The 20,933-nt window shown below is 34.7% G+C and overlaps 2 protein-coding genes across 4 annotated transcripts in view; one reads left to right on the top strand and one right to left on the bottom strand.

Moving 5' to 3' along the window:
- Nucleotides 1-20,933, bottom strand: part of LOC137401410 (uncharacterized) — a 388,865-nt gene that overhangs the window by 326,076 nt on the left and 41,856 nt on the right. The window lies entirely within an intron of this gene.
- LOC137401411 (uncharacterized) overlaps nucleotides 1-20,933 on the top strand; it is a 36,480-nt gene that overhangs the window by 7,884 nt on the left and 7,663 nt on the right. For all 3 annotated transcript variants that reach the window (XM_068087743.1, XM_068087742.1, XM_068087741.1), the window contains 7 exons: nucleotides 7,321-7,390; nucleotides 13,446-13,553; nucleotides 14,945-15,001; nucleotides 15,593-15,662; nucleotides 15,869-15,956; nucleotides 16,580-16,717; nucleotides 19,852-19,978. In XM_068087743.1, coding sequence (XP_067943844.1) covers nucleotides 7,331-7,390; nucleotides 13,446-13,553; nucleotides 14,945-15,001; nucleotides 15,593-15,662; nucleotides 15,869-15,956; nucleotides 16,580-16,717; nucleotides 19,852-19,978 — 648 coding nt within the window. In that variant the 5' untranslated portion in view covers nucleotides 7,321-7,330. The remainder of the gene's footprint in view (nucleotides 1-7,320; nucleotides 7,391-13,445; nucleotides 13,554-14,944; nucleotides 15,002-15,592; nucleotides 15,663-15,868; nucleotides 15,957-16,579; nucleotides 16,718-19,851; nucleotides 19,979-20,933) is intronic.

Below are 20,933 nucleotides of genomic sequence, written 5' to 3'. Positions count from 1 at the left end.
CCCTTGCTTGTATAACGTCTAAAACCTCTATGATGAGTGCAATAACCAAAGCCATGCCGGCTCGGACGTCGCCCGGTCAAACAAGGTCCGCGCTGTCTGTAGCTGAATCAGGACAAGGCAGTGAAAAATGGGATGAAATGGACTCGGACTGATAACACAGACCTCATGCAGTGCTACTTTATGAGTGAATCTCAAAGTGGGGCTACATGGGAAGGATGCGTCAGGTGTGGATAAACATGCGCCCTGAATTGCCACTAACCGCTAAGCAACTTGTAGCTCAGAGGAGTAACATAATCAAGCGGCACTTCATATCGGAACTTGAGGTAGATGAAATTAGGGAACAGTTCACCCAAGTAACCTCAACCAACGAGGAGTGCATGTCAACACACACTGTCACGCATACACGATCATGTGTTGACTCACGGGTTGAAGAAGACATGCACTTGGACCTTGACCCAAGGGTGAGAGAGCTTGCGGAAAATATCATCAACAAGATGTCAGCTGCTAATGATTATGGAAGCAGGGTACCGCTACGAAGAGTTAGCAAGGCCATACCTAAGGAGCTGTTAGAAGACATTAACTTGGCACTGGAGTCGATCTCAACTGAATCAATCAGTGAGACTAATGCCTTAATCTACAGTACAGCATCTTGGAGGAGATGGATATTAAGCCACTGCCAACAAGGCTTCAAGCCATTCCATCCTGACAGCTGAGGCTACAAAATAAGATCAAGGACTTGCGCAAGAAAGTTAGTAAGCTCAGTGAAAGATCTAACCACAATTTGGAGCGGGCAAAAAGGGAAGCCACAATAGAAGCTCTAGAATCTGCCAAACAGCAGCTAGTAGCACTCTCGGCACGACTGAAGCGGTACACCAAAGAGTGGGATAACAAGAGAATGAACAAACTGTTCATCAATAATCCATCTAGAGTGTATTCCCAGTTCAAAGGTGAACTGCAGAGGCCAATGTCTGAGCCTCCCCAATCTAGCACTTCAAAGTTCTGGAAGGACATCTGGAAGAGAGAGAGAGTACTCATAACACCACTGCAAATTGGCTGAAGAGGCTTAAAGAGAGCCATCAACACACTGTGGCTCAGCAAAAACTCACCATCAGCAAAGAGGACATCAAGTGCAGTGTGCAGTGTATGAAGAACTGGACAGCACCTGGCCATGACATGATTTAAGCCTTCTGGTTAAAGAAATTGACATCACTTCACACTAGAATGGCTAAGCAGATGGAATGCCTAATAGAACATGGTGACCATCCAGAATGGCTGACCAAAGGATGAACTGTACTTCTGATAAAAGATCCAAAGCAGGGGCCGATTCCCAAAAACTATCGACCAATAACGTGCTTGCCCACCACTTGGAAACTGCTCTCAGGAATAGTTGCAGGCAAACTGGAAGAGCACATGAGTCACTATATGACCAGTGCTCAGAAAGGAATTGGGCACAACACCCGAGGAGCCAAACATCAGTTACTGGTGGATCGGACGGTTTGTCAAGACAGAAGGAGAAGGCAAACCAATCTTGCCATGGCTTGGATTGACTACCAAAAAGGCCTATAACTCAATACCCCACAGTTGGATACTTGAGTGCCTCAGTATGTACAATGTTCACCCTGCTCTTGTGGCATTCATCAAGATGTCAATGACCAAATGGAAGACAGAACTGGAGGTTAATGTCAAAAAGCTGGCGAGTGTAAAAATTAAGCGAGGCATCTGTCAAGGTGACGCCTTATCACCGCTGTTCTTCTGCATATGCCTAAACCCTCTAAGCAATATGCTGGAGGAGACTCAATATGGGTACCAGTTTAAGAGTGGCACCAAGATAAACCACCTCTTCTACATGGATGACATCAAGCTGTACGCTAACAAAGAAAGGGACATTGATTCGCTAATACACCTCACTCAGGTATACAGCAAGGACATCGGAATGACCTTCGGTATTGAGAAATGTGGAAGGCTAATTCTTAAGAAAGGCCATTCTATGCTCACAGATGGCCTAAGAATGCCAAATGGTACCATCAAAGATATAGAAGAAGGGTACAAGTACTTGGGGATTATACAAAGCAACATCCACCACGAAACCGAGGTACGTCACAAAGCCATTACCGAATACAAGAAACGCCTTCGGCAGGTCTTACGGAGCCAGCTCAATGCCAAGAACCAAGTCATGGCAATAAATACCTACGCACTGCTAGTAATAAGATATCCAGCAGGCATAATAAAGTGGACTGAGGAAGCCATCAAAGAAACAGATATAGCAAGTCGTAAACTGCTGACCATGCATGGAGCACTCCACCCAAAATCTGATACTACTAGATTGTATCTTCATAGGAAAGATGGTGGTAGGGGACTCAAAAGTGTACAGCAGACAGTGAAAGAAGAGGAGCAAAGCATCAAAGCATATGCAGCCTCTATGGCCATTTCAGATAAGATGCTAGCTGAATTTCAATCGGCTGCTCTTACAACGGACCTACGCCCTGATGATGAGGAAATTGACTGGCACACGAAACCTCTTCATGGTGCTTACCACCAACAAATATCTAAGGTTGGCGATTTTCACCAGACATATATGTGGCTGAACAAAGGAAACCTAACGGCCAATACAGAGTCGCTAATCATGGCAGCCCAGAAGCAAGTGCTCCCAACAAGGCAACTCCAAACAAAAATCTATCACACTAGAGACGATCCTAGATGCAGACTGTGCAAAGATGGACCTGAGACCATCCAACACATCATCAGTGGATGCAAGCAGCTAGCAGGAAACGCATACACTGAGCGGCATAATCATGTCGCAGGTGTTGTGTATAGAAGTCTATGTGATGAGTATGGCCTTAATAAACCACAACACTGGTGGGAAGCTCCTGGTAAGGTCAATGAAACTGACCGCGCTAAGATCCTCTGGGACTTCTACATCCAAACTGACAAGCATGTCCTAGCAAACCAACCAGATATAGTGGTGGTAGGCAAGGAAAACAAGAGGGCTACTATAATAGATATTGCAGTACCCAATGACTACAATATAGCCAGCAAAGAAAAAGAAAAGGTAGAGAAATATCTCCCTCTTGGAGAAGAAATTAAAAAATGCTGGAATGTAAGAACAACTGTAATCCCAGTAGTCATTGAGGCACTGGGCGCAATAACACCGGCACATAAAATGTGGCTCGCCCAAATACCAACAACAATCAACTCAGATGAGTTGCAGAAAAGTGCGCTATTGGGAACAGCTAAGATCTTGAGGCGAGTGCTCAAACTCCCAGGTCTCTGGTAGGAGACCTGAGTTAGAGCAGAGTTTACCACCCATACGGGGTATCCGGGGTGAGGAAACAATTTTTTTTCATATATATATATATATAAATTGGTTTGTAAATCCATTCCGCTGGCAGCATAACTAATAACTAGAAGCGACATATAAAATTTGGATCCATACATTATTCGTCTTAGACTGCATGTATATCAAATCTTTGTTCAAGACTGATTCTTGTGCAGAATATAATTGAGTCACCAAAAACGCAGAGCCTGTGGCAATATTTTACTCATCAAAATGCATCTTTGCACAACATTTTAGGAGTTTTGGCAGTTTTGTAACTTTGTTCTGCATCATTTTAGCAGTCTCACTTTTGGCTAAGACAGCTCAGGTAACAAAAATTTGGACATTCCTACTGGGCAAGGAAACTATACACATAGTTAATCTGCAAGCTTGAGGAATGGTTTAGCCTAAAGTTTAGTTTAACCAATGTATACCTCTCTATTTGCAAATTTTTTTTACAGACTTTTTGATAAAAGTTGTGAGGGTATCAGCAGTAAAAAAAGAAAAAGAGATGTACATAAAACTTACCACCTTTAGAAATCACATTTGGAAAATAATATTTTACATGTAAAAAATTTGTACATGATGTCTTTCTTTTATACGAGCTAAAGAATTTCAGGTCTGAATCATACATCAAATAAAGTCTTTTCCTTGTTCCTTGTACGTACCACAATGGTTAAATTGCATAAAACAGTTCCTTCAATGTAGTACATATGCAAATGAGGAGAACTTGTGAGCCATTTGACAACTGAACAGAGTGGGCTGTTCACTTTTGTAGGCATTACAATGTTTTTACAGCATGTAGATGGTTAATAAAATACCTAGCAAATACCCATAAGGCCGGTAGATCACCCGGCAAGTCATTAACTTACACCAACAATTCAGCTTTAATTATATTTTATCTTCAAATCAACTTTTAGATATAATATAGTATAATGATATATTGTTGGATGACAAGCATGTGTTAGTTCCAACTATGGCTTTTAGTAAAACTTACACTTACAGCTACACAGAAATTAACAAAGTCTGTCTGACCATCTCAATATAAGTTCTTAAGTTAAGAAAGTTTCGGAATTGTTCTATCATTTGTGATTTTTGTTATGTTTGAGGCTGTCCGATGATCAGGATGTTTTAAGATTAAAATCGATAAAACATTATTACGGTTAAAATGCTCAGATCAAGGGAAAGTGTGATTATGTTGTCTATAGCTGCAAAAAGACCAACATAATAAATACGCGTAATGCTGCAATTTGAACTCAATAGCCGATATCAACTATAGCAATGATAACAACTGGTGATGCCATTTCGCACAAATTCTGATTCTGATCTTTTAATCATGAGAAAGATTTAATGATTTTAAAATTTAAACATACTGGCAGTCAGATCACCTCAACATCAAATAATTTCTGATGAAATTTACTAAAATTTTGTGTAAGTTTACCTTTAAATATACTAATAGATTGTTTTAAACAGACTTCTGGTTAAGGTTACTTAGATTAAACCAGCCTGTGCCTACGTATGCCAGCATCAGCCTATATCTACGCTAGTAAATCTACTAACCATACATTGAATTGACAAACAAAATAATATTAACATATATGAATATATTTCAGAAAAATATCTATAGAGTCACCAAGTGTGAAATAACACTGAAAGCATAAATATGCACTTTACATGAAGTGGCATTGTTAGCACATATCCTGATAACCATACAGTGGTATTGTTAGCACATATCCTGATAACCATACAGTAGTATTGTTAGCACATATCCTGATAACCATACAGTAGTATTGTTAGCACATATCCTGATAACCATACAGTAGTATTGTTAGCACATATCTTGATAACAAAATGACTGATTTTAAACTGTTGAAGTAATAGTTTTTATGATAATAGAAACCGTGTTCATCCAGGTGTCTAAAGACACTGAAGGGGGTGGGAAAAAGACTGCATTGTAAAAGATAGAGTTTAACTCAGGACTATAAATTTGCGCTAACAATACCGAAACTGTAATCAGTTCAATAGATTGAACTGCATGTATGGCAATTTCTTTATTGTCGGCTAGTTTTATGATGATCAAGCTGCAATTTCAGCAACTTTTTGATGGATCTAACCCCTCCCGAACTGTTACGCATCCAAATGTAGTTGGTATTCCTATTGGGAAAATTATAAAACCTGAATTTGTAGCAGAAAATAAAACTTAATCTGCTTAAAAAAAGAAAGCATGAGCTCAACTGCCATGTTTAGTTTTTAAAACCAAACAATCTATTAAAAATTAAAAAAAGTTCAGACGGCACTTTTGTAAAGTTTTTTCGGTAGTTTGAAGCAGTGAAAATTTGATGCGTTCTAGCTTACTGGCTAATAAATATTTTCTCCAACCTTCTCAACTTTCCGTAAGTTTACTGTGACCTTGCAACATAATGACGACGGCAAGCGGTGTATTGTATTGGTACTTTGAACAGGTCGCTAACCAGGACATTCAAACATGATTTAAGCCTGTTTCATAGTTTAACTTAGAAACTTTAAGTGCTACTATGCTATAATAGTTCCTGGTAGTGTTAATAGAGGCTATATCACACCGTATCACACCGTATAACTATATGTTGGGGGTTTCGCTATCTATTGGAGTTGATGAATAGCTAGGACCACAGTAAATGAATAGTGTCGCCAAAGTAACACTGGAGACACTGCAACAGTCAAACTTTCTTGATATTTTGCTGAGCAACCGTGACAGCTTGTGTAATGTGCTTCACTTCGTCAATGTTGATTGGCTGTCACAGGTTCTTTGATCAATAATTCCCTACATGACAGTTGGTATGGAACTAATATTTTATTATTTTGATCACTGTATTGAGTAAAGAGAACACTATATGTCAAGCAATATTTGTGGATGCAAACGCAGATGATGGGTTTGTGATAGTGTGAACTTTGTTCTTACGGAGGATCACCCATATGTTTTAGGGTTAATGCTGATATTACCGATATAGTGTTAAATAGCCTTTAGGAGTGAAGTAGTTGACAGGAATCAATTTATGGTGATAATCAAATTGGTTACTAGGTAGTTTCGATGAACCACTAAAACTATGATTTAGTAGTAATTGCACAAGCGAGATACAAATCTTTAGTGCTCAACTAATAGCCAGTTTCAATGCAGCGATAGCGTGGCGACAAATACACCCCCTCACCCCTCTTGATATGACACTGCAATGCAACAGTGAAAACAGCCATATTACCCTCATTCTGTCATGATTATTATGACAGAATAATAGTCATGATTACTATGACTATTATATGACTATCGCTTACCACAATAAAGATTGCTCATATATATACATACTGTATATAGGTATATATGTGTTCAGTGTCACTGTTTGTAACCAAAACACCTGTGTGATGTGCAACTATGAAAACCACCTCAGAGACAAATCGCCTCACAATTGTTCATGCACAAGTTCTGCTTTCCTGTTTATTAATATCCAAATTCTTTTACTGTTTTAAGCGCTCTAATCCATCTGTTTTTACTTAAACCTAAAAATGGCAGAAAAGAATGCTGTATGGAGCTTGGTGCAGTGGTAACAAAAGCTGTTGATTAGCTAGTGTGTTGTGCATAACAAGTAATGCCATAAAAAAATGAGATTTTTTCTGAACATTCATAGTTTATTTTGTCCTTGACCCTTTAGGAATGCAATCCTAAAGCTTCTGCGCTACTGCACCCACCCAGGTGTCGCTAGCTCACCCAGGTGACACTAGCCCATCTCCAATGTGTCACCAGCTTACCCACCCAGGTGTCACAAGCCAACCCACACAGGCGTAACTACTGTGTTGAAACTTTATATAACTAACAGATCAATTTTGTGATCTTATAAAATTTGCAATCTTTGCAACTAGCAGGAGGCAAAGGAATCTAAGAGAAACAACAGGTGACACTAAAATTGGTAATTTAGTTCACAAAAACCAGTTTTCAATTATCTTAAACCAAATCTATATAATATTTTTCTCTGTTGTAGCAAGTTACCGATGATGAATGGAACGAATGATGACATCCCATTGGATTGCGGATTACCAATTGGACAATGTGTAAATATATCTTTCACGTTGGCATGCAATTAAACTAAGTGCAGTTTGTACTATGCTTGGTCAGGTGTGAACTACAAACTTAATCTTTATGTCTATGTTAAACTATGTTTTTAATCACCACCTTGTTTTCTCTGTCTATGTTGAACTACTGTCTCAATACCTATGTCTATGTTGAACTACCAACTTATTATTTATGCTTATGTTGAACTACAATTAACTACAATCTAAATCTTTATGTCTATGTTGAATTATGTTTGAACTACCATCCTAATCATTATGTGTATATTTCAGCCTTGTACGATGTATGGCTTTCATTGGGCAGTTCTATGACACTTTAATTCTCAATTTTATAAATGGTTATAAAAAATTTAGCTCAGAGCAACAAATTTTCAAAAATAGTTTTGAAAGTAAACACAGCAAACAATCGTCAACAGCATGTTCAAACCTAAATTTGGATTTTTTGGTCATAATTGCAAAACAAATGTTGCATGAAGTTTAAAGAATTTACATAAATATTTTGTTAGTTGCCTTTGCTTTGCCATAAACAAATCATCAAAACCTTTCCTAAATCTTACCATACCTGATGCACTTAACCAGCTAAATGAAAAGCAAATCAGGTTTCCTTTAACGCAACTGTCTTTGTTAGGTACACTAGTTATCTTATTTACAAATACGGGTCTTTGTTCTTTTTCTGGTACAAATAATACCAGTTGAATCTCATGAAAGTAGAATAAATTAGTAAAAATTAATTAACGTCATTATAATTAATTAATTAAAATTGAAATTAAACTAATCTAAAGTTCCCAGTCTGGGGCAACTGTTTCAGGCAGTGATGCTCATATGATCAAAAGCATATTTATTACGTATGATTGTGATCACTGTGCCTTTTCTGTCTATATAGTTATTAGTTATCGTTCATCCATCTATTCACTGATTCTGTCACAAACCTATCATGTTCTTGGGCTGCCACATTTATTCCAAGGTTTTAGAATGTGTTCAATTAACTGACTTAGCTAAGTTGGTAAGAGGGTCAGTCTAATTAGGTGAATGTCATTGGGTAGAAACCCATTTTGACTAACATTAATTTCATACAGATCTTTGTGATTGCATGAAAGTTGGCACATGTAAAATGTAATTGTAAAACAAAAATAAATTATTTTTGTATCAAGTTTGTTCATTAAGTTGGGTTGATGACATTTCAAGATAAACATTATTCAATAAATAGATTTTTTTTCTAAAGAATGATATGGGTCAAAATAAACTAAATTTAATATAAATAGGCTTAAAATTAACTTTATCATTTTATGTTCTATGTTTCTACCATAAATGGGTTTTTAATAAAATCTACACACAGAGTACAGTGCTAACTACAGTCTGATAACTATTGCAACTCTAATCATATACATTTAATGCCAATGTAATTGCTGTTCATCTATTATAGCATAATATTTGCTTCCTAAGAAAAGCCCTTCTCACTATACTAACAATGTGCATGCTCTAAGGCTTTCAACCATAAGATAATCCTAATCAACCAGTATGTGAGTAATAAAACGGGCGCTATATATAACAGCTGTACTAGTCATCGGTCTTTGGTCTAATAGTTAAATAGTGCTAAATAGTCATTACAACAGATTAAAGCAGACAAATTAGAAACAAATTTTTAAGGTTCTTTAATTCAATGGTTACAAACTAGCTTACCATCTGCTACTACCAAAATTGTTCATACAGAAGTAGATCACTGTTTGCTACATGCTGAGTATTAAAGTACAGCTAAAACATTTTTTCTGTAAGTTGCTCAGCCACAATTAAGATATTCTTAAAAATATTTACGATATTGTAAACCTAGCTTTATTAAAAACTCATCTTAAAAATCAATAAGTATTTAATTACTTTTATTGATAAAATGTATAAAAAATGAAATAACTCATTATGCACATTGCATTATAAAATCAAAAGTTATTTTCCAAAACATTAAAACAGCATCCTGGCTTTTACTACCAAATTTAATACAAATTTTTCAAACTCAAAAATTTTGAAAACTAAATTTAGACAGTTTTGATGGCAGAGCCAGTTTTAAAACATGTTGAAATAGATCAAACATAACTTACCATTGTTCTTGAAACAATGTTGCACTAAAAAGACATAAATAATAAATTTTAAAGATTAGTTCTAAGCAATAGGCTTCAGATCAGCATGTGTAAAGACATATGTTCGCCATCAGTATTCTCAGAAAGTCCTGCAGGAACTAACATACACTCCAATAAAGTGGCTCGTGCTAAATACACAATTTTAACAACCATTTTAGATCTTGATTTGATGCTTACTGTAGCCTGAGCTCTTTACTGAAATTGTAAATAATAAAAATAAGTTCCTTGTTCTGATCACACTTCAATGAAACCCAGTAGACAGTATAAAATAAATGTTATTTATATGAGTAAGCTGTACCACCGCTGAGCTAATCCTTCTACTAGACTACATCACAATTAGAAATCAGCAAGGAATGTTACAGATCATTTGCCATGCTTTAAACGCCCAATTATTAGGTAGAGCAACATTAGTACTTGATATTGAATAGAAGTCAAGTATTACATCATGGTTTAAAAATTCAATGTTTTTATGATTATTGTTCACACTGTAACTATGCCTTATACAGACTTGGATATAATACCATAGCTATTTGTGCATGCTACCATATGCCCAAATCAAGTCCTGCAGTCACAGTGTGTGTGCATGCGTGCGTGTTGTGTGAGTGTGTTGTCTGTGTGCGTGCGTGTTGTGTGAGTGTGTTGTCTGTGTTTGTGTTTGTTGTGTGCTGTGTGTTGTGTGTTGTGTGGTGTGTGGTGTGTTGTTTGTGGTGTATGGTGTGTGGTGTGTGGTGTGTGGTATGTGGTGTGTGGTGTGTGGTGTATGGTGTGGTGTGTGGTATGGGGTGTGTGGTGTGTGTGTGGTGTGTGTTGGATGTGTGTGTTGTGTGTGTGTGGTGTGTGTGTGTGTTGTGTGTTGCGTGTGTGTGTTGGGTTTGTGCTCTGTGTATGTTGTGTGTTGCGTGTTGTGTGTCTGTGTGTGTTGTACGTGTGAAAACCAACAATAAACAGTTTCTACAGATTATAAACATTGCAGATACAAGAAAGAAATAAAAACATTTACCAAAGCTGAAGATATCGACAGATTGTCATTTCTTTATTTTATATGTCAGATTGAGATCTGAACTGCATTATTATACTTAATGACTTACAGTAATTCGGCAAGTCAGATCAAATATACCAAAATTATCTTGAAAAATGAAGGTAACGTAAGGCATATAAATAGAAATAGACCATGTACTATGATAAAATCTTTTTTTCAAGATAATGGGGAGCACAACTCCACATTTTGATGCTTAAATAAACAGTTTTACAAAAAACTACTAACAAAAACCATTTAAATTTGGTAAAAATTACCTGAAAAAATATTTATTGAGTTAATATAGCAAAGCACAAATTAACACTTTATAATTTTTTAATGCGTTGACTGCCAGATAGTGAATTGTACCCTTGGTAACACTGTTGCCTTTATTGGCTTTAACAGCTTTAGGAAGCCACATAGCAGCCAATATTTAGTAATATTTATTAAATTACTGTTTCAAAATACTTGATTATTTTGCAGCTCCTAAATACTTATAAAAGAAGCTTTACTATCAATAAAAGTGAGAGAGGTCATATTGGCCTCATTTGGTGACACTCCTTTTTTGTGAAGATTTGAGGTCTCCGTCCACAGTTTTACAACACAATTATTTCATTTCACTACTTGTACGATAAAACTTAAGCACGGATGTTGATGTGCATAGCATGATTGGCTCAGCCTAATATATTTAATTCTTTAACATCATAAGAACCTGCAGTTCGTGCATTACCTTGATGTGGGAAGCGCTAAAAAAATGTAATCTACTACCATAGAAGTCAACTCAATTCATTTACATCACCTACTCAATTTATTCAGCAAATTGCTTGCAAAACTGAAGTGTCACTTAACTTTGATGATATTTTATAGCATGATTAAAATTAATTAGAAATATTTTCTCAGCTGTTTAAAAATGAACTCACAAGACATTTTAGTAAATTTTACCGGAAAGTGTTGGTATTTTTCTATATTTGCTATTGCTTTTATGTTTGAGGCAATCTTATAACAAGAAATCTTCAAGATTAAAATTGATGCTGTTTGATTGCGGTTAAAACGCTCAAATTAAGCGAAAGTACATTTATGAATTTTATAAATGCAAATAAATCAGCATAATAGAAACACCTAACGCTGCAACCTGAACACAATAGCCAATATAAGCTATCACAACATGTCACAATATAGCAACTATTACGACTGGTGACATCATTTCACACATGTTTTATCTTTTAGGTGTTTTAATCGTGATGAAGTTTTGTTGATTTTAATCTTGAAAAATCCTGGCAGCCAAATCACCTCAATCATAAAAACAATACCAAATGATAGAAAAATACATTTTGTTAAAATCTACTGAAATTTGGTCTGTTGAGGTGACTAAGACTGTCTGTAGTTGTGGCTTACGTATGATAGCAGAACTTCAATCAGCTCAATTAAATGGAGTTGTCTACTCTGAGTTCATATTGATCTGCTTCCATTGTAAATTCTTCTTTGCTACATCTTTATACCAGAGTCTAGGCCTTTCCTGATGTCTTTATGCCACTTGTTTGATAAGGTTTTTGAGCTCATGTTGTAAGTTTAAAACAATGATTTAGCTACCATAGCCTGCAAACATTAGACTATCTACAAAGATTTCAGATTCCATCAGTTAATGCCACAAATTCTGAGATCTTGTTTCAGTATAAATAACTCAGTTATCTTCCCCCTTGAGTACAGCAACTGAAACACAAATGGAATAGCGCAGTTATTCTGCAATTTGGAAGAGAATGGGAATGTAAACTGTACCCCTGTATGTACTTCAATTAAGAACCACCTACCAACACAAGCTCAAAAACAAGGCTTATGATTGGCAAAAGTTGAAATTACCAAATTAACAAACTGCAGACAATAGATAGATCTTCCGTTAATAAAAGTTCTGAAGTTCAACTGAAGGTGTGATGAAGTATGACGTACGCAATCACATTTCCTTAAACTTAAAGTAAAAACACTTAAATTAAAGTTAGTGTAACATGAAGTCGGTATACCAGATAAAATATTTTTAAATGCTGAAACAGCGGCAACCTAATCTTGCCTTTGAATTTTTGGATTGAATGAAAAACTGAAATATTCATCTTGACCATTGTTAATTTTCTTGGTCTATGATTGGCAAAAATTAAACTTACCAAATCACCAAACATCAGATAGTAAATAGATCATCCATTAAAAGTTCTGAAGTCCAACTGAAGGTGTGATGAAGTATGACAACCAATCACATCTTGTTAAATGTGAAGTAAACACACTTAAATTAAAGTTAGTGTAACATGAATTCACTGTACCTCGTGAACTATTTCTAAAATGATGAAACAACTGCATTTGATTTTGCCCTTGAGTTTTTGAGTTGAATAGAAAACTGAAAGATTTATCTGGATCGTTGTCCATTTATGCTCGGTCACAGCACCTACAAAATCAAACTCAGAGCGAACTATGTTTCAGCTTTGCTTAAAAAAGTTTAACAGGATGCAGGCAGTAAACTGTGCACATGTTTATTAAGCCTATTGCTGATAGATTGTCCAATAAATCTAGTAGCACAAAGTGACCATACATTACCAGTGTATTGACACCTGGGTGCACCTGTGCTGTAGTGACAAGCTGGTCATGGTTTAATAGAAAGCAAGGGTTCTGAGACATATAAAGCAACAAGAAAATAAGACCTATGCGCATAGACAAGTGCAACCTTGTTGGTCACCAATGTCATTTCCATGGCATAAAGATGGTTCACAAAACCAGTGTTTTGCTTTCAAACAGTGGTACTAAATCTTTAGCATTGCAGCACCACATGAAGTTATGCTGTACGCTATCACTGCATGATACCTCAGGGCATGTTTATAAAACTTGATACAATAAATTACTTTTTGTTTTACAGGATGATGTGAGAATTGTTCAGAAAAGTATATTAGCAGTTTCCATTACAGCAGACCTCGTCACCTTACTCTGCATCGTGTTTCTGAAAAAACATTCATTTTTTCATGAGGTAAGTGTTTGGTGTAGTCCTCTACCTACTGCAAGAATGAGCAGTAAAATATTTTGACAAATAAAGTGATATAATGGATAGAATGGAAAGATAAACTTCCTAGTTACAATTTTTATTTTAATGATTGATTTTTGTGTAGATTAAAAACTTCTCAATAAGAAAACAAGTTCAAATTAAATTATAAATATTTTATGAACTTTGAAATTGCATGTTTTAGTGAGATATTAAACTTTCACGATAAAAAGTTCTGTGATTAGAAGGTGAGATAGATACCAAAAATTAAATATAGGTATAGTTGTTTCTTAACGTTGTATATAATGTTCATTACTTATAAAGCTAAACCATCCAATAGAAATAGACATCCAAATCTAAAAAAGCTAAAAAATCCAATAGACATAGAAACATCCTGAAAGTTTCATTCTTGCTATTTGTTTTCAAGCAGATTTCACACGGATTCTGACAACATTTCTATATTTGCAGGATTTTAGTTCCCGTTTTAAAGTTCATCAGCGTAAAACTATTTTAAATTAATGTTCTTTGGTAATTTTTGAGGTAAATCCGTAAGACTTTTATTTTTCAGAACTGCGTAACGTTATAACAGGGTATTTTGTTTTAATGCTGCTATAAGGATTGCTGAAGAGAGAATCATTAGTTTTTATAGTAAATCTGCAAAAGGTAAAGTGGTGACATTAAAGGTGAGCACATGTTAATATTTTTAAATATTATTTCCTAACAACACTTTGTTTTGAAAATTTGCTATAATATTGCTGCAACCAGATTTGCTGCAGTAGATTTTCACATGTTTGGCGTTTGTTATTGTAATACATGTATATAGCTGTCAAGGTTACCATTTTGGCAAAGTTTTAAAAAAGAAAATAAATTGTTGCACCTTAATTAAGTTTCTATTAGACTCCGTAAAATTCTTGCATATGATCAGTTACTTACTTATCATTAGCTAACTGCAACAAAGTATTTATTTCATGTTCTTAAAAAAACCACTAGAATTGGCTAATGTTTCTATGTTATGGTTTCTGTTACTTTCTTTTCCTTGTTTTGGTCTTAAGGCTGACAGAAGGTAACACTCATAAATCTCAGTGAATGAATATTATGAAGTTTATTACCATATCTAGGACTGGCGCTTTTGTATTTCATAAGGGAAAATGCTAGGAATTTTAATGTACCTTTCTCATTTTCAGAGTGAAATATAAACAAAAAACATCAATTTTTAATTAGCCTGTTGTTAGTAATGAAATAGTGCTAAAGTGCTCAATTTAGATTAGACATTGTATTTCCCGATTATTAACAATCCTGTTTGTACACTTAACATCAACTCTTTAAAACATGTCATTGTATTTGTGTTGTCACTTACCATATATTATATATTGTTTTAGAGAATAGTCTGCCACATTTTGGTGGCTGATCTTTTCACCAACATAGCCTACCTGTCGGTAAGTGTCACCAACATCGCTTACTTGTCAGTGAGTTTTACCAACATCGCTTACAGTATCTGTCAGTAAATTTCACTAACAATGCCTACTCCTCGGTAAGTGTCACTAACATTACCTACCTGCCAGTAAGTGTCCCTAACCTCACCTACCTGTCAGTAAGTTTCATCAACATTGCCTATTCATAGGTAAATGTCACCGACATCAACTACATGTATTTGGTAGTAAGTGTCAGAAACATCATCTACATGTTGGTAAGTTTTATCAACATTGCCTACCTGTCAGTGAGCTTCACTAACATCGGTTACCTGTCAGTAGGTAGCACCAACATTCCCTACCTGTCAGTAAGTTTTATCAACATTGCCTACCTGTTTAAAAATTAGATTGTTTTGATTAGTTGTTTGCATACACAGTTACTTGTACTAAGAATGGGTCACTGTATAGTACCACTTATTCCAAAAAAGAATATATAGGTGCTACCTACTTGATCGCTTGTTTACTAAGTTGTATATCATTCTGATAACAGACACAAATATCAAACATGCTGAGTCTATGTTTGCTCTCGACAATAAAGTGATAAATTAATGTATACAGGGAGATGGAAGTGAGGAGTTCTCTAAGACACCTAGATGTGTTGCTCAAGCCTTCTTTCTGCAGCTCTTTCGTATGTACCTTCAGTTTGTAAACAACCATTAAAACACTTTTATTTTTAAAGTTCAACTTAAAGGTTGATTTAAAGGTCAACCCTGAGAGCAGCTTTAGGGTCAAATTAAAAGTGGTTGTAAACAGGTAAGTTAAAAATATTCATGGTTTTCTTGGCCTTTATTAGTTGACTATTAGCCTTGTTTCAACAATAAATTCTTTTTTTAGCACTTGCAGAACATGTATGGATATCTATTCTGACTGTATATGTATACATTAAGATGATAAAATCAAGAGAAACCTCATCGAAGGAATGGTAAGTGTGAAATCCCAGCCTATTACACTTTTACTTATGTTTGTATCCTTCCTTTATAACTATCACTTGTTACTAAACTGAACGTGAAAGACAATATACTTTCTATCCACTATAGGAGCGTCAACGATATTCTTTAAAATTAGTTTCTGGGATTTTTCAATGTGTCTACATCTAACTCAATGGATCTAAACCTTGTTGGTTTGCTGAACTCCACCAGTTATATATGTGTGTTCATCAAACTCTTCTTTATTAAAAATAGTATACAGTTTTTTGGCAATTTTTTTGGAAAGTATGGGTATATGTTGTACTGGTGAGGAAAAGGAATTGTGCAACAACATAGCTGTGTTTAAAGAATATTAACCAAACAATACATAAATTCACAACAAATTTTATATCTTTCCATGGAAATGACCATGTGGATCAATGTGACTTCTGCTGGGGCTTTTGAGAGACCTTTATCAAAGCCATGAGAGTGGCTCACTAAGCCCTAAGGTTTGATGGAACTTAGGCTTAGGACCACTGGTCTAGCTATTTAAAGCAGTTTGAAATTCAGCGTTTGTTATGAGGCTAACAGTTGAGTCTCTTCCCTTAGGCTAATCCTGATATATTTTTCTATTTTGTAGGTTATACACACTTGTTGGCTGGCTGTTTCCTACCGTCATATCTTGCATACCATTTAGTAAAAACAGTTATGGACTCGCTGAAGCACCTTTTTGCTGGATCCGATCTACAGATGTTGGCCATATTTATCGCTTCGTTCTGTATGGGCCTACTTTAAACTTAGCTTTTGATTGTGCGCTAACAAATTTTAGCTTGTTGCTGAATTCTTAGTCAAATGACAGATATGCAAGTGTATGTAGCAAATAAGTGAATATGAATTTGTGTATTTAGGGCAAAATTATATGCCATTTTGGTCATTTAATTTTGACATCATTGTAGTCTAAAAAAGCTGTGCATTGAAAGATCTTTACTGACTTTCATAGTTACGACTGCTAAAATAAGCTAACCATTTAAAAGCTTTACAAACAAAAAGTATGCGGTTTTATATATTACTGCTACATATATACATGTATTTATATATATACATGTATATATACATGTATATATATATATATATATATATATATATATATATATATATATATATATATATATATATATATATATATATATATATATATATATATATAGATAATAGTTGAGACTCTACTGATATAGTGCTCAAAGTTGTCCACCGAGCCTGTATAAATACAAAGATGGAAATTTTTTTAGCAATAGTTTATTACTTAAAGTTTCATGATGCAAAAGGATGTTAAGTTTACACCAAGAGTCAGATAAAAAATTGCATGACACAAACACAGAACCAAGAATATACTAAGAACACCAAAATGAAGAGTTACCTGCATAAATACAAAAATGGGAAATTGTTTTTAGCTATAGTTTATGACTAAAAGTTTCATACTGCATACAGTAATCATCAGATGCTATTGTGAGTGCTTGTGTATAGTACTTGGTCAAATCAAGTATAAAAGCTTAACTATTAAATTGGTTAATTGGTGAGCTTAGCCTTAGATAAGTAAAATTGGGCGACGTGTCTACAGGATGTTACTATATCACTTCTCTGATTCAGGGTAGCCATGTGAGGTTGGAAAATTATAAAATACTTCTCAGTTAAGAATAGATTGCACTTAGAAACACCATTCTGACATGCCTTAGCTCTTGTTATTTTTTTCCAATTGATACTAAAATCCTTTCTCTCATCTTCTAATTGCCATATATATCTGCTTAATTCGGTGGTCTTTGTTTTGTCACTAATACCAAAGGATGTTTTGTGGTTGTGGAATCTGCCCTTAAATTGCCTACCTGTTAATCCGATGCATGTTTGACTGCTTCTGCCGTCTGTGTCAACTGTTGCCTGGTAAATAATAGAACTCGTGAGACACTGACCATTTAAAGGGCATTCATTACAATTTCGACAATTGCATTTTCTGCTGCTTTTGTCTGTCGTAAAGTTCGCTAACAATTTGTTGTTGTGCTTGTCTATAATTGATTTTAAATTAGGCATACAGCTATACTAACTTTCACAGTATTTTTGTTAAAGATTTTATTTAACTTATTGTTCTTAGGAAATAATCTTTTGATTAACAGTAGGAACTGTCTTCCGATGTTAGTGGCAACATTTTCGCTCTATGGAGGGTTATACCATAGTACCTCACGTTTCCGATTATTCTTACTGCCAGTAGTATAAGTATTGTCCTGCTCGAATCTCAGCTGGTAATCATAGCCACTTCTTGTCAGTGATTCCTGGAAATGTTCAATTTCTCTATTAAAAGTGCTCTCGTTAGACGATATTGTACAGAGTCTTTTGTTAATCAATTTTGGGATGTTTTGTATAATGGCAGGAGGGTGGTTGGATTTCCTATGCACATATTGTACAGTATTGCTTGGCTTTCTATAAGGCGCGTGTTCTTTGTTGTTCAGATTCAGTGTAGTATCTAAGTAGTTCACTGTTTTTTAGTTGGTTTCTATTGTTACTCTAAGACCGTTACTCGTGAATATAGAGCATATATCTTTCTTGATGTCCTCGATTTTTCTAGGCCTGGCCTTAATCGATGCCAACCCGTCAACCCTGTACAATCCAAAACTACCGCATTTTATTTTTTCTTTAATTTTGCCAAGTAAATACATGTAGAAGCCAATTAACTCACAAATTTCAGCTCCATCGAAGCATCCTATTGTTATGTCAAATGGCTCATCTGTCTTTTTTCTCCACGGTTCATTATCGTGTATCAGGATGGATTTCTTGGCATGAAATATAATGTTGCGGTGTTCGTTAGTGGTATTGGTGAAATTGGCTGCATAATCAAGAGCTATGGTCATTAGATCCTTGGTGATGGAAGGGTAATATTCCACTATATCAAATACAATAAAGCTGTGTGATCGTTTGTTTCTGATGTTTTGAGACCAATTCAACACAGATGCAGTATTCTTCCATAAATTGGCGCTAATTTTCTTCAGTATTTCTGAATTAATATTGTCGAGGATTTCTTTGCTTATTTTGCCTATTTCCGTTTTTGTTGGATTTATTAGACGGCAGGATGGGTTGTTCTGAAAGTTTCGCTTGTGGTCTTTCAATGTCGCAAATGCTCTCTTTTCAGCTAACTTAGTGACTCGATCGTCGATATTCAGTTCCTTTGCAATAGCTTTAGCTTCTTTGTTTATAGCGTTTAATAACTTCCGGTCTGCCTTTTCATAGTCCTTCTTAACAGCTGTGCTCAAAAGTTCATTGTAATCAGCATTGTCCTATTAAAACCACAAGCAAAACTCCAAGAACTAATTTAGTTTCCTAGGCCTAAATTAGCCATTACTTGCTAGTTATTCCACATTTACAGTTAAACACTTTTACAGTTGTTTTATTTTTCTGTTACTTTGTTTGACCTACACAAAACATTTTCCTTACAGTACAAAGTTTGAAAATTAAATTTGTTTGTCAGAGTTTGAAAACCTTTACAGATGTTTTGTTTTTGCTTTTGTTTTATTTAAACTGCACAAAACGCTTTTATCATGATATGAAGTCTGAAATTTAAAATGGTCATTGTTGTTCCATGTTAAATAAAAATAATTGTCAATGCAAATACTTTTTTATTACTCAGACAATGTTGGACTTTCACCTAGTATATACACATATATAGAAAAAATATATATACTTTTTCTTCTAATTAATACATAACGTAATATACTATAACATATTGCCATATGAAGTATAAAATATAGTTTTATACAGTAATATGCAATATAATATAGTATAGGGTGATATACTATACTGCTCAAGTGTAGCATAATAAAACGTTTGATATGATATAATATGACACAGTTTATATTGAAATATTTGTAGCTTCTGGTTTCCTGCTGTCATAGCGTGGCTGGCAATGGTTATAATCTGCAGCTATATAGCTGCTGATGCTAAAAAAGCAACAAGGAACTACACAAATCCTGAAGATACATTTACAGCTGAACACAAGGTGCTGTCTTATTCACTTCTAGCATAAATTTTTTCTACAACTATTTTATTCTAAAAATATCCAAAACAAACTAATTGTGTTATTTTTGTTTTTTGAACTATTTACCAACTGCTATGTCATTAAAACGCAAAAAAGCAGCATATTTTATTAACAGTGCTCGCTAATATTTCACCTTAGAAATTAAATTTTTAAATCTTTTGATCAATTTAATTTTACAAAAAAGCGAATATAAAACATTCTATCAAGATTTAGATGAGATTGGCAGAGGATGTTAAAGACGATCCTTTTTAATGGACTCAATTTAAATGTTGCCAAAAACAATAAAAAAGAAGTGCTTTTAAATTGTTTGTGTTTTACACACAATTGGAAATACGTATTTACCACATTCTTTAAAAATACGTATTTACTACATGCTTAAAAGAACAATCGTACTACACATACTTTTTTAATTTCAGATTCCAGCAGCTTAAAGATAAAATTTAATTCTTTGAACTTACAGATCATTTCAGCTTACACCAAATAAAAGTACATGAAACTTTAGAGATGCTGTAGGTTACATTGAGATGCATCTTTACTATACTATTTGTAGTTACTAATCTGTTTTATAAAAACAGATTAGGTTGTACAAAATAATTTTTAAATTCATGATTCTATGTACATGTTGGTAGTTATGATTTAAAATAGGTTGACTGCTAAGAGCTTACCTCAATGATAATTCTATTGCTAGCAGGGTTGGCTGATTAAAACCAAATGATTTAAACCATCCTAAAAAAATCACGTTTGCTGATTTTTTAATTTTTCTTTATGTCAGAGGCTGTGATTTAAACCATCCTAAATAATCAAGTTTGATTTATTTCCTTTAGAACTTTCCCGTCTCAAAAGCTGTGATTGTACAATTGATTCATGGCTGCAAAGTTTGAAATATTAAAAAGCTAAATAATAATTATTAGGTGCA

This window comes from Watersipora subatra, chromosome 8 (genome assembly GCF_963576615.1).
Source record: "Watersipora subatra chromosome 8, tzWatSuba1.1, whole genome shotgun sequence".
NCBI lineage: Eukaryota > Metazoa > Bryozoa > Gymnolaemata > Cheilostomatida > Watersiporidae > Watersipora > Watersipora subatra.
This window is presented reverse-complemented; position numbering and strand designations above follow the sequence as displayed.